Raw genomic sequence first — 13,267 nt, forward strand, 5'->3', positions numbered from 1 at the left:
GATAACTTTTTCGTTAGGTTAATGCTTGATCTGACCGAAATTCATAGCCAGTGCTGTGACACTAAGCCATCAGGTTACGTCTAACACTGGTTCGGAGACGACATCACATAACGAGCCACATACGATCGACTCCGAGCTAGAGCCCACTGAAAGTTAAAAGGGGAACGTGTATTTAAAGCGAGTGGCTTGACCAGTTTCCCTGGCTAAGATACAGTAAAGCTGACAGAATGATGCACTGCTTTTACTGCCGTGAGTGTGGAAAGACCGTTGTGTTTGTGACTGGTGCTAATATGTTTCGAATGGAAACGCCGAACAAGCACAGTGTATCCAGAAAACACATTATATGCTGCGATAAATGCACTGCCCAAGTGTCCCCTGTCCTCTAATTTTAAAAAAAAGTGAACATGTAAAACTGTGGTGTTAAGCAATGTGGTTAAAAAATTTGTGTGCACTTAAGAAAAAAAGTCAGGTACACCAGTGCAACCATGGCAAAAAGTTAGTCTAGAGCCCTGGTCAGCAGTTTGAAAAGATAAGACTTTAAAATTATTGGGTTTTGACTTCGTTCCTTTCCTATATTAGCGCTGATATTGCACTGTTGTCTGAGTGGTGACGCCTGTTGCTCGGGAAAATACTGCAGCTGCTACTAGAGTCTTAAGGGTGAACATAAATAAAAGCAGCTGTGTGATGACGATACCTGTGCCCAACTTGATGGGCATACTGCATCCCAGCTGCATAGTTCCTCTTTATTTGAAACCTGTGGAACCCTTTCAGCCTACTTCAGGCCATACATGACCCATAGACATGTAAAATCTCAGAAATTGGTTTGCCAAGCAAATAAAATGTGAGTCTTGTTGCTTTCTTCCAAAAACAACCAAAACATAACAAAAATAATGGACTGCAACACTCAAAAACATCTAAAAAAAACATGGGTAAAGTATTTAATTATTAATTTAGCAGCACTAAAGTACTTCAGCTCTGTTGTTGCCTGTTAACTATCCCTGACAAGCCTTCAGTTGCCACAGATGGACTCAAGGTAAATAATAAGGAGGGAGTCTACAAAAGATGTTTACACAAATCCAATAGACCTTATTGAATACTTGAGGTAGTTTTTTGTGGCCTGAAAAGCCCAGTTGAAAGGTAGGCCTGAACCACTTCCAAGAAACTTATACGACTGTGTATAATGTATGAGGGGGAGCTCATTTTGGCAAACCCTCGAAAAGATCCAACTCTGCATTTTCTGCAACCTTACATGTATGTGCTTTGCATTTTACCTCCTTTCAGTCTTTTGTTTTGGGTCCAGGGTTTCATTGTTGGGTTCTGAGCAACATGGAACATTAAGCTTCAGAAGAGGCTGTTATTTTTCTTAGGAAGAGATGAGGGATGGAGTATTGGACTGTCAGTGCTGTTGCTGCTCATTGTTAATATAATTTGAGCCATTTTAAAGAGAGGTGAATGTAGGACAGACTTCTATTTTTTATTTTGCTCTCCATATTTTGTTTTAGTGCTTTGCCTTCAGATTTTTGTGTGACGCTAATGGGACTGATGTGCTTCGTAAGACTGAACTGAAATTAGCTATTGCTTGTCAGCATCTGTTTGTCTCTAATAAATTTATAGAATAACTCTTTTTTTTTTTATGGTTGTTTAAATCTAGTTAGTGTCATAATAAAGTAAAGACAGGAAAATATGCAAATATGAAGTAATGACTGGTTAATATATTAATATGATGCTATCAGTGATTCTTTTTTTAACACTATCAGTTTTTAGGTAGGCATTTAATTACACAGAGAATTTGCACCGTTTCCAGCATTTATTATGTTATCTGTTGCAGGAACCACCAGAGATTTAATAAACTGTTAAGCTTTTGTTATCTTTAATTTTGCCTTTGATCAGTGTGCAGGTCTTGTGCCTTTGTTCTCCCCCCCCTCCTTTCACATGGTCTGGCAGCTGTGCATGCATATTGTCTTTGCACCGTGTGTGTGTTGCTAATGGGCATTTTCTTGCTGTCATTCAGCTATGGAGCTTGTATTTAGATTGTCAAGTCATGTCTACATGAGACTACAACCTCCCTCTTCTTTCCCTTTGCTTTGGTATATTTGAAATGACAGAGAGAACAGAAGCCAAGTGCACGTAACCCTTTAAGATTTCCTTCCTTTGGATAAGTTGATTCAACATTTCACCAGATCCCAAAGTTTTGAATTCTGTCTTGTTAAAAACTGTCTGTCCGGGCTCATGGCGATATCTCTGTGCTGTGGGCAGCCTAACATGTGCTCCCAGTGAGCTCTTTGAATGAAACCTGTTTGAAAGTCTTGCTTCAGTCACATTAGTGGAAGCTGTGCCTGTTCTTTTTTCTTTTAGCAGCACTATGACCTAAATATAGACACAGTCCAGTGGGGTCCCGCAGGATATCTTAGAAGCTCCTACCAAACAACGTTTCCTCAATCAGCACATGCTTCTAATATATCCGGGTGTTTATGATACTGAGGTATCAGGATGTCTCACTGCACACGCAAGTTGTGTGTTATTTGCTGCCGCCGCTCCTTGATGCTCTTAAAGGGACGGTGGTTCGAGATGGAGGTAGCCTCAGAGGCTACCTCAAAATGAAGCGAGAGGCTTATTTAACCGAGCGCAAATTAGGGACAGAGAAATTCTTTACCTGCAGCACGGACTAACGCAACACTCTCCATTAAAACATGATTGGAAAGCAGGACCTCCTGGTCATAAAGACCTCAGTAAGACCTTTGTGTTAATGGAGAGCTCATGGCCTCAATCTTCTCTTCTATATATTTCAATTTTTACGGGTTGGTTTCTACTTTTGCTGTTTAAAGTATAAAACTTTTTAAATATGACCTGCAGAATGAGCAAGTGATCTAAGGCCTGTCAGGGAGACAAGTGAAAAAAACATTTATACCTGGAAATAGTTTCATGTGTCTGTTTCAGTTATCTTTATTAAGTTCAAACGCTTGAATATTGTTGTTTTAATGAGCTATATCGCTCCAGTCTTTCCTTCATCTGAAATGTGCAGTTAACTGCTGGGGTTTCTTTTTTCTGTTCTTATGATTGGACTAAAAACAAAATGCTTTTTATGGCTCTTTGTATGAGCAGTTAGGTCATGACGTTTTTGGACAGCCAGACAATGTTGTTGTACACCACAACAGTGGATTTGAAATTGGATGTGAAGCGTAAAGTGGATATAACACAGTCGATCAAGACGTGATTGATTTTTTTTTAAGGGGTTTAACAAAAAAAAATGTATAAACTGTTAAGGATTTAGAATTTATTACTTATATGCAGTTTCACTTTTTTTAAAACCTTCAAAGTAACCGGACAGTTGACAGACAGCAGTTTCATGACCAGATGAGACATAATACCTCATTAGGCGTAACCGAGATCTTTGCTTCCTGTGTTTGACCTCCATAGCCCGGTCAGAAACACTCTTGAGGAGGTAGTTGTATCATTGTTAGAGTCTAGTCAAGAGAAACAAGATGCAATCCACTGGTTACACCCAAGAACAAGACGGATTTATGAGAAAACATCTGAAAGAGTCTGCACAGTTCTGGAGAAAAACAAGAGTTTACCAGAACTACGGGAAGAGAAAATTATGGAGAAGCAAATAAACAGCTCATGCATCATCATTTAAACATATATGTAGGAATGGGCATGTATGGCTGCCATAACGTGGAATCAAAGTACAATTTCTTTTTCTTCTATGAGTTATTTAGTTGAGCTTTCCACCCTCCTAACAGCTAAAATACCCCTGGGCTGAGAATCACTGATTTACCAGATCAAAAAACATGATTTCAGAGTAAAGTGAAGCTTTTGTTTTTCCTCCTGGCTTACTCATGGAGAACACGAGCAAGTGTCTGATTCAGGACAGTGTATTGGCCCAAAAAAGGTTTGTTATGAAGTGTGAAAAAACGTCTCCCAGAAGAGGTCGGCACCGTGCTTTCATCCAGGAGAAAACTCTGACTTATCTTAAACAGAAAAGAGGCTCACTCAGCGTGTGGCGAGGTGGTTTTTAGTTTCTTTTCTTTACCCCCATCGTCCCTTGTGTCCAGTGCCATCCTATAACAAGCATCCAAGAGGTAAAATCTGGGGCAGAGGATAGTCTTTTGCTGCTGCTGTGCTGAGTAACTAATATAATTGTTCAGCAAAGCACAAAGGCACAGTTCAGCGCAGGCTTTCCACCTGCAGCCTCGGCTCAGACCATTCTTCATGTTTTTATGTTCTCTCGTTCAATAGCTCAATCTACAAAAACAGCAGCATTTTCTGCTCCTCTGCTCGGATACTCGTGTTATCCAACTCGTCTTGGCAGGGTTTATCCCAGCTACCTCATTAATGATTACTTTGTCTGTCTTTCAGGTTGTCTTGCTTAATGGATTACAATTTTCACTCTTAAATAATAAATGATGGCCTTTGATATTGTTTGTGGGTATGATACAACATTAGAACTGAAGTGTCTTTTGGTAATATGTGGTAGGATCTGGCTTTTGTTTTGTTAACATCTACAGTCATGCCTTTAAACCAGCCCCTCTGCTATGACTCATAAGGCTTTCCCTGTTGAATTCATTGTCAATGGAAGACTCTTGTGAGTCTAGTTGAAAGGGAATTACTTAAGGAAGAAACCAAGCTTGATCACAGTCTGTCATCCTCGACTTACGATTCGCCCTCTGTGTGTTTTTGTTTTCTGTGTGTGGTTTTTTTTTTTTTGAAGATGGTATGAAACAGCCTCAGTGTTTGTTACGGCTTTCTGTTTTTACAAGTAATTATTTAATACCTTCCTTTTATGTTGCTGTCGAATTTCGCCATCGTAATAAAATGAAAAGATATCTGAAGAAGTAATCCATTAGCCCAGCAGCCATCATTTTAACGAATTGTTGTTTTCCAAACTTGATGTATCGTTTTTATTTTGTTAGCTGACACAAGACACATTTAGCTCCAGGCTTGAATAAATCCCATCTCAGAGCTTTAAAGTTTGCCTTCCATCTACAGTGCAGTGCCATTAACCTTCAGGTTTGCTTCTCTCAGGAAGTCGAGGGATCCTTGCCTTACCTGCTGGTGTTGTGTGGAGACCACGGCATGTCGGAGACCGGCAGCCACGGAGGCTCTTCGGAGCCGGAAGTCAGTACACCTTTGGTTCTCATAAGTCCAGCCTTCAAAAGAAAAGGTAACTGTTCTACTGTTTAATGCTTAATTTTAATGTTTCCTTATTTTCTGTCATATGCACTCGCTTTTTAGTTCCATCTTAATAGTACCAGTTTGGACGTCATTTTACTGCTTTATTTTGGTTCATATTGACATTCTGCTGCTGCACATCCATGATCCAAATCTCCTGTTCCACCACATCCCAGCAGTGTATTGTTGGATTTTAGATGTGGTGACTGTGGGATGAACTCATTGTCATAGTCAAAATGATGGACGCTGCACTTTCATAGTTTGAGATGATTTGAAGTTTGAGACATGGCACATTATCTGGTCAGCAACAATAGTCAGGGAGGCTGTGATGTTTAAATGATGCTCAATTGGCACAAAGGGACCCAAAGTGTGCCAAGAAAATATCCTCCATGCCATTACACCAGCAGCAGCAGCATTGAAACAAGGCAGGAGGGATCCATGCTTTCATGTTGTTTGCTCTGGCGTCTGAATGTCGCAGCAGAGATTGAAGAAAAGCTGCCTGTTCAGAATCTCAATCTTCTGCTCCTCAGGTTTGATGGTCCTGTGCAAATTGTAGCCTCAGTTTCCTGTTCTCAGCTGACAGATGTGGTCTTCTACTGCTTCTGCATTTGGAAGGCAAGGCTTAACATGTTCAGAGATGCTCTTCTGCATACCTTGGTCGTAACTAGTGGGTGTTTGAGTTGCTGTTCTCTTCCTATCAGCTTGAAGCAGCCTGGCCATTCACCTCAGACCTCTGGCTTCAACTAAGCATTTTTACCCCGAGAACTGCTGCTCACTGGACATTTTCTCTTTGTATTTTTTGTACCTGCTCTATAAACCCTAGAGATAGCTGTGTAGCAAAAACCCTGCAGATCAGCAGTTCCTGACCAGTTTCAAACCAGCCCGTCTGGCACCAACACAACGCTACATTCAGAGTTACTTAAAACACCTGTGACTGTGTGTGGATGTTCATATGAAATATGGCTCAGGACATGTTCAAGTAATCCACGTGAGCCAAATACTTCAGACTGTATTAAATGCTCAGTTTACATGTTTTTTTTGTTCTGTAAAACACCTTGTAGTGGGTATATTCTGGCCACGGAAGCTCAGGCCTTCTCTTTACAAATCAGCCAATCATAAGAAAGTTGGCTTAAAGGGAGGGTAACAGGCGCTTGAATGACTTATTCCACACCATTTATGCATTCTGATTACTCAGTACTTCATATCTTTGACTGCAGAGAATTGGAATAAGAATCCAAATGAGCTGTGAACAACCCAAACATGTTCATGAAATTAACAACAGGCTCTCCAGAGTGAGCTGGTTTAAAACTTCAACAGTAGCAGCAGCCAGGAATCTGAGGTTTTGACATTAGCAGGGTAATGCACAGAGTAAATGATGTCAATTTTGGGAAGTTGCAGGATGTTACGAGAAGATTAAATGTGATCAAATCTGCTCGTGTCCAAGAATGGAAAATATGGATCTGGAAGTGATCAGAACAGGTCACGTTTAAAGGATGCAAGTGGCAGCAGACTTGCCATTAACTTGAAGAGCTTGTGTGATTTTTGTAATGTGTCTGCCAGCTGCTACAGCCTTTCTTGAGTTCTCACACATAACGTTTCATTAGTGTGAGGAACAGTGTCATTGCACACAGAGGCTTATGAGCAGAGCTTTCTTTTGCAGCAATGAATGTGTTTAAGTGTGAAAGTACGGTCGTGATAATTGCTTCTTTCTCAGCCAAGTCTATTTTTGAAACTGTCTTGGCACTTACTTTTTTTAATTTTATTTTATTATATGTGAACCATTCACCTTAATTAATCATTAACAGTTAAGTGGAGTTGCTACAGCGTGTGTGGTTTTGTTTGTACTTTATGCCTCCCGCTGGGCTCACAGTTTGACTGACTCTTTTCTTAACCACCAGAGGTTTTTGGTTTAAATATTAAACATGCAACAACCACAGAAAGTTGATGAAGTACGTTTCAAATTATGTGTTTTCTTCAATGAAATAAACTCTTCTTTTGAATGAATTCATTCATTCAAGTTCATTCATAAACCGGTGATCTCTATGCCAAACACGGAGTGGAAAATATTGTACCTTAAAGTTTTTCTAACGAACATAAAACAAAATCCAAACAGGTCTGAAACATTGAATATGTAAGTTTAAATGAGCACGATCAAAAAATATCACGAGGTCTTTTGCCGCCAGTGTTTGTAGAGTGTTTGTGTCCTATTGAGACAATTCGATTAACGGTAGTTAAAATAAGCAGAAGCCTTCAGGGCCAAACAATGAAGGCAGTGTGGAAGTGGTGTGATGCCACCCATCAGAAGTTTGGATTTCAGTTTTGGTGAGTGACATTTTAGTATTTTATTCAAGTAGCCGTTTACCTGGAACCTATCAGCAGATACGTGTGTCTGTGTGTTTCACCCGTATAGTTCATGGATGCCCCTCACTAACCAATAATGTTAGGTTTAGTTGATAACTGAGCAGTCCTTCTCTGGATGGATGGATTTCTAGCAATCATGAAATATCCCTATAGTTCCTTGATGTAGGGACATTTTTATGTTATTATCTATTTATTTGAATCACTGAACTACATTGAGGACACTGACGTCTATTTAAAGTTCTGTACCTTGATTTTTTTTCTTTCTGTAGGCACAGACTTGTTACTCATTACCACTTTAGATGTAAATATATTGATGCAAGTGTGTTCTATTTTAATGCATCAGTTAGTGCAATCAGTGGCTTTCATTAGCAGAACTTTATTTTGAACGTTGTGAGAATGATAGGTCATTAGCAGAGAGCTCATCTCTGTTGTTTTCATTAGAACGTGCTGCGGACGATCAGACTTCAGCACCACCTCACTACCTGAGCTTCACTTTTTAATCTGAATGCATCATTGAGAAAATAAAACCCTCTTACTGCAGATTGACAACACATTTAATTGATGTTACTTGGGGCAAAGCTGCGTTAATAAGACACTGTTGGTATCAGAAATCTTCTGGTTATTGTTTAGCTCTGTAATCGTCCTTTTTTTTGCTTAGAAAATGTATTTTGATAATTTGTATTTATCTTGGATTTGGACACAGAAAGAATGTTTTATTAAATTCTCCTGACAGTGGAAAGTTTGTGTTTGCTCAAATGAAATCTAGGTGGATTTGTGACTTTATAGGAAACTGGTCTGACAACTTAAAAAAAAAAAAAGTGTGCTGTGGAAACTTGGAGTCTGCATTGCAGATGGAGTGCATTATGAGAGGAGTTTCAGCAAAGGAGCCATCTTTTATCCAAGGAAATTTGATAGGACACTTTGAGTTTTTTGTTGTTGTTGTAATAACACATAATTAATAATGTATTAATTCAGCAGATTATTGTCATACATTTTGGTCCATAGGTTTGTGGACAATGAGACCTCTTTTGTAATGTTGTAGCACCATGTACCATCATAGTGGATTTTAAAAACAATCAAGTTGTGATTGATGGTCGGCCTCCATCTTTAATTCAAGGAGTTTAACAACAGTTTTAAATGAAATTTGTAGCAATTACAAACTTTTCATTCAACGTCCCCATTTTCAGATGCTCAAATGTGATTGGACAAACTAGCATCCTTTTAAATATAGGGACTGTATTTAATACTTTAATGGAAATCAATGACTCTTTGTCTCTGGAACCTATAAACCAAATGCTGTGTTTCCTCCCTTGAGATGCTCTGGTAGGCTTTTACTACAGCTGCTTTTTTGTCGATCTGCGCCTTCAGTTTTGTTTCCTTTGGCCTCCTTCGTGCTCTGTAGGCCTCCTATTGAGAGCCTCAGGCAACAACTACCAAATCCAAGTTCAACACTTGGAATTAACTCCAGGTCTTTTCTCTGCTTAATCTGGGATGAAATAACGAGTGAACAGGCCTCTCCTGGCAATTAATTTGATGTCTTTTCCAATTACTTTAAAATGAAAAGGGCATCCTTTGTATACAAATGGCCGTAATTCAAGAAGCTGACTGAAATCAACACTTGTTTCTAAAAGAGGTCAAATGAAATAGAATTCAATGGGGAAATTACCATTGACTCTTTTGTTTTGTGACTTCAATAATTATTTTACTAATGATGTTAAGGTCTCAGTCACTAGTTTCAAATTTTAATGAATACAATATGATGTTCATCTTGTAAATTATGGTCCCATTAGGCTGCAGCCACACAGGGAGCAATTGGATTTTCGCCCATCGCTGTGAAGCCGGCATTACAGACTCTGGCTGCCTAAACCTTTAATATATTTACTACCAGGTTATATATCAGTCAGCAATACCCTGGGCTCTTATTGGTAGTTGCTTCAATCACTCCCCTCAAAGTAGACTCAGATTTATCTTGGGATCCACCCACTTGGTGTCGGGTTTTTTAACCTCATAGTCACTGAGTGTTGACTTTTTACCTCGGCACTGTGAATTGCTTCCAGCACGAACGCAGCTTTAGAGTCATAAAGGGGCACAAAGCAGGATATTGTTTATTGCAGACCTACTTTGTGTCTGACCCTGTGAAAGTGCAGTGTCCATCATTTTCTTATTCAGATTTAATCCACCTCTTGCTCCTCACATCCTGTTTCAAAAAGTTAGGATGGTGTTATAGCGTTCTTCATCTTTTATATACATCCTTTGAGCTGGATTTTAAAAAATAAATACGCAACCTTTGTGGTCATAAATGAAAAAACATGGTCGACACACATTTGTTTTGGTTTGATGTGCTAGTGCTCAAGCTGTGACCTCCAGAAGTTCTGAATGATCCCTCACTGTACCATTTCAAAAATGTATGACTGGTTATGGCTGTATTTTACATTAGCAAGGCAGATATTGGATTGCACATTGAATTTCCACTAGCTGCAGTTTTCTCAATTATGAATCAGCGTTCAGCCGCTGTAACCTTTAACTGTGTTATGACACATCTATTCTGTGGGAACGTTCTGTGTAAGTCAGAAATTACAGTGCAAACCAAGCAGGTACTGTTCTAAAGAAGTTTCATTGGACGTAACTGTATAGGCTTTTACTTACTGCTTGTCAGAGAACAAAAAATAACATTGTAAAATTCTAATGTGTGATTTTAAGACACAGTTAATGTGGGATTAACATTTGATAAGATGAATTAATTTTTTCCAGCGGGTTTGAAAAGTACTCGCCTTTGAGAAGAAGACTATTATTTTTTTGGACATTTTTTTGGGACATTTATCGCTAACTAGCAGATTTAAACAAGGCCGATATCCTTGATAGCTTTGTGGCATTATCCCAAATAGCTATGAGCTTAATACAGCAAAACCCGTGTCTTGTTGCAAATCCATCTCCTTTTAATATGAAATGGATAATTCCCAGGCTTATTTCATTGTGTCCAATTACAAAATTAGATCATAGCTGTGGGGTTTGTCTCATGCTTCAGTATGTGGCTCTCCCATTTCACCACACATGTGATTTGCTTTGTTCATTTTTGAATATATCGCACACCAGTTTAGTTCATCATTGTAACCTGAAAACTTCACTTCAATGACAATCTGGGAAAATACTCCCACTCTCTGTTTGTATACTTGAAAGCTCAGGATAGGAAGCCAAGTATCAACTTAAGTGTCTGACAAGCTTCAAGAAATGACAACCACAAATCGTATAATAATGATATTTTTTCTTTCAATTTGTTCATTTTCTGGTTTCTGATTTAGGCTTCTGTTTATAGTGATCCACAAACAGTCAAAGTAAAAGTTGTCCGTTTTGACACATTTGGGCTTTTACTTTGAAGACAAACCTTCTTCCGTTTGTGTTATCCACTTACCTCCTAGTTGGCAAGTATTTGCAGACACAAATCTAAAACCTCAGATAGCTGTTACCACCGGCTAGTAACCAAAGTTATTGTTTTGGTTGGTACAATTTTGGTGCATGTAATTGCCAGCTTGACCTCTTTCAATCAGAAATTAATAGCAGACAGTTATACCACAATTTTATTGCATTCTTTACGCCCTAAGTCCCTTTAAAAAAAGCAGCGGACTGCAAGTGGTTGCAGACTGGTTTGGACGTCATTTGAAATCATTTGGACGCGAGATCGCACAACTAATGTTTCCCTTGGACAGCTGTAGCATAGCCAGATAGATTGTAGATTCAGGTTGATAGATAGAGCAAAAAAATCACTGTGGGTAACAAATATTTTCAAAACAAAATCAAAATTGTTTGGGCCAAAAACATGCCAGTTATTATTTCACCATCAGCCATTGCACCAGCTGTGTCTTTTTTACTCTTTGCCCTTTTGCCCTGTCTTCTCAGTGGGAATGGAGAAACCAGGAGTGGTGGAGCAGGTTGACCTAACCCCAACCCTGGCCTTAGGCCTTGGCCTGCCCATATCTCAGAACAGTGTTGGCCGCGTGATCCAGAGTGTCTTGGAGGAAACCTCACTGCGAGACCAGCTGCGCTTCCTGCATCTCAATGGCCACCAGCTCAGCTGCTTGCTCAAAGACAGCATATCCGACTATGAGAAAGGTTGGTTGCAGATTCACTGTGTTCCTCCTCTGGACTCGTTAAAAGCCAAGACCTTGTTTGACAGGTACTCTCATCATTATGCTGTATTGTTTCCTGGCTGGTGATGGTGTCAGTAGCTACTTTTTTTTTTTCATTGCACACAGCAGCGTAAGTATGCCAAATAATTTAAGGCATAGTTATTCCAAAATTAAGATATGGAACTTTTTCTTCACCTCATGTCAGTTAGAACTCTGTTGAAGCTGGAACATCCATGAATTCCCATCATTCCCTATTCCTCAGCCTTCTCCTAAACTATTAAAGTTAAGGGAGGCATACTTTAAATTTAAAAAAAAAAGTCCAGCTAATGTCGTAATTCCACAAAGTGAAAGTCATTTATAATGTCGCCTGCTACTTGCATCGAACCTATTCATTGCTTAAAGCTGCACGTTTAAATATTCCCATGTTAACAGTGAGTAAGGATAATGTGAAAAGGGATGTTTCTAGTGACGGACTAATGGAGACCTATACTGTCTTTATACATAATCACAGATTAAGAACTGAGCTAAAAGAAGAGTAAACACCAACATGAGTCTGCTAATTCTATTGCAAGTAGTAAAATAAGCTGTTGAGCTAACATATGTGAACTGATGCTAACACTGTCATTATTGCATTTAAATTACAGTTTAATATGCAGTCCGCTCAGTTTTGTGCGTATAACAGTTGTGACAGATGGTACAGACTTAAGATGGCTCAAAAGTGATTTACTTTGAGTCTGTCTCTGTGTTTTGGCATCAAAGCGTTTTCTTAGATGGTTTAACCTGAAGCAGTTTGATTAAAGTGAAGGCAGCATCGCATCATCTAACAAGCTCAAAAGATTCTACTTAATTAAGGCTATAATCCTGAGCAAAAATGCAGACTTGATAATTTATATATTTCAACATGTGTCAGATGAAACTGAACCAATTCAAACAGGCGGTTTTACTAGGCACTAATGGGCCTTAATGGTGTTTAGCAGATGTTAAAAAAATATTCTTCTTACAGTTAGAAAATCCTCTAAATGTCTGTGATTACAGTGAGTTTTAAGTTCCTGGTTGTCAAAGATAAACCCAGTGTGACTTTGCAGACATACCATATGGCACTAAAAGCTTTACAATGATATAAGAGTTTGAGACAAAAAAAGCACTAACCTTTGCCAAACATTAGATACTAGTCAGTTTGTTGTCGTGGGAGCGTTTCCAACTCCCACAACTTAGTCTATGCTCTGATCTTCAACATGCATTGTGCATGCATTTGCATCTCTGCAAATGCATGCACATATTCACACATGGCTTTGCTCCCTACTTGCATCTCGGGGTCACGCAGTTTGTCTGAGTTATCCATCTTTGAGTCTGTTCCCCACCCTTCTTGTCTGTCTCCCACTCTTTCTCTTGCCGTCTTTCACTTTCAGAAGCATTCGATACACCAACAGCAGCAATTACCGTCAGTCAGAAGTAATTTATCTTATCTTTTTAAAGTATCCCAAAGAGGCAGAGATAGAACTACATAAATAATTTGACACATAGCATTTTCTTATTTAGAAGTTGTTTTCCCTAAATGTTTTTGCAGACTAAGTTGTATTCTAAGCATGCTATCCTAGAGAAAATGTTGT

The 13,267-nt window shown here is 39.0% G+C and overlaps 1 protein-coding gene across 3 annotated transcripts in view; it reads left to right on the top strand.

Moving 5' to 3' along the window:
• pigg (phosphatidylinositol glycan anchor biosynthesis class G (EMM blood group)) overlaps positions 1-13,267 on the top strand; it is a 93,108-nt gene that overhangs the window by 11,787 nt on the left and 68,054 nt on the right. For all 3 annotated transcript variants that reach the window (XM_085288197.1, XM_085288206.1, XM_085288214.1), the window contains exons 5-6: positions 5,026-5,164; positions 11,428-11,640. In XM_085288197.1, the coding sequence (XP_085144323.1) occupies positions 5,026-5,164; positions 11,428-11,640 (352 nt within the window). The remainder of the gene's footprint in view (positions 1-5,025; positions 5,165-11,427; positions 11,641-13,267) is intronic.

This window comes from Mchenga conophoros, linkage group LG2, assembly GCF_057382185.1.
Source record: "Mchenga conophoros isolate Kocher_MC1m ecotype Shallow Benthic linkage group LG2, M_conophoros_male_GT1.1, whole genome shotgun sequence".
In the NCBI taxonomy this organism is placed as follows: domain Eukaryota; kingdom Metazoa; phylum Chordata; class Actinopteri; order Cichliformes; family Cichlidae; genus Mchenga; species Mchenga conophoros.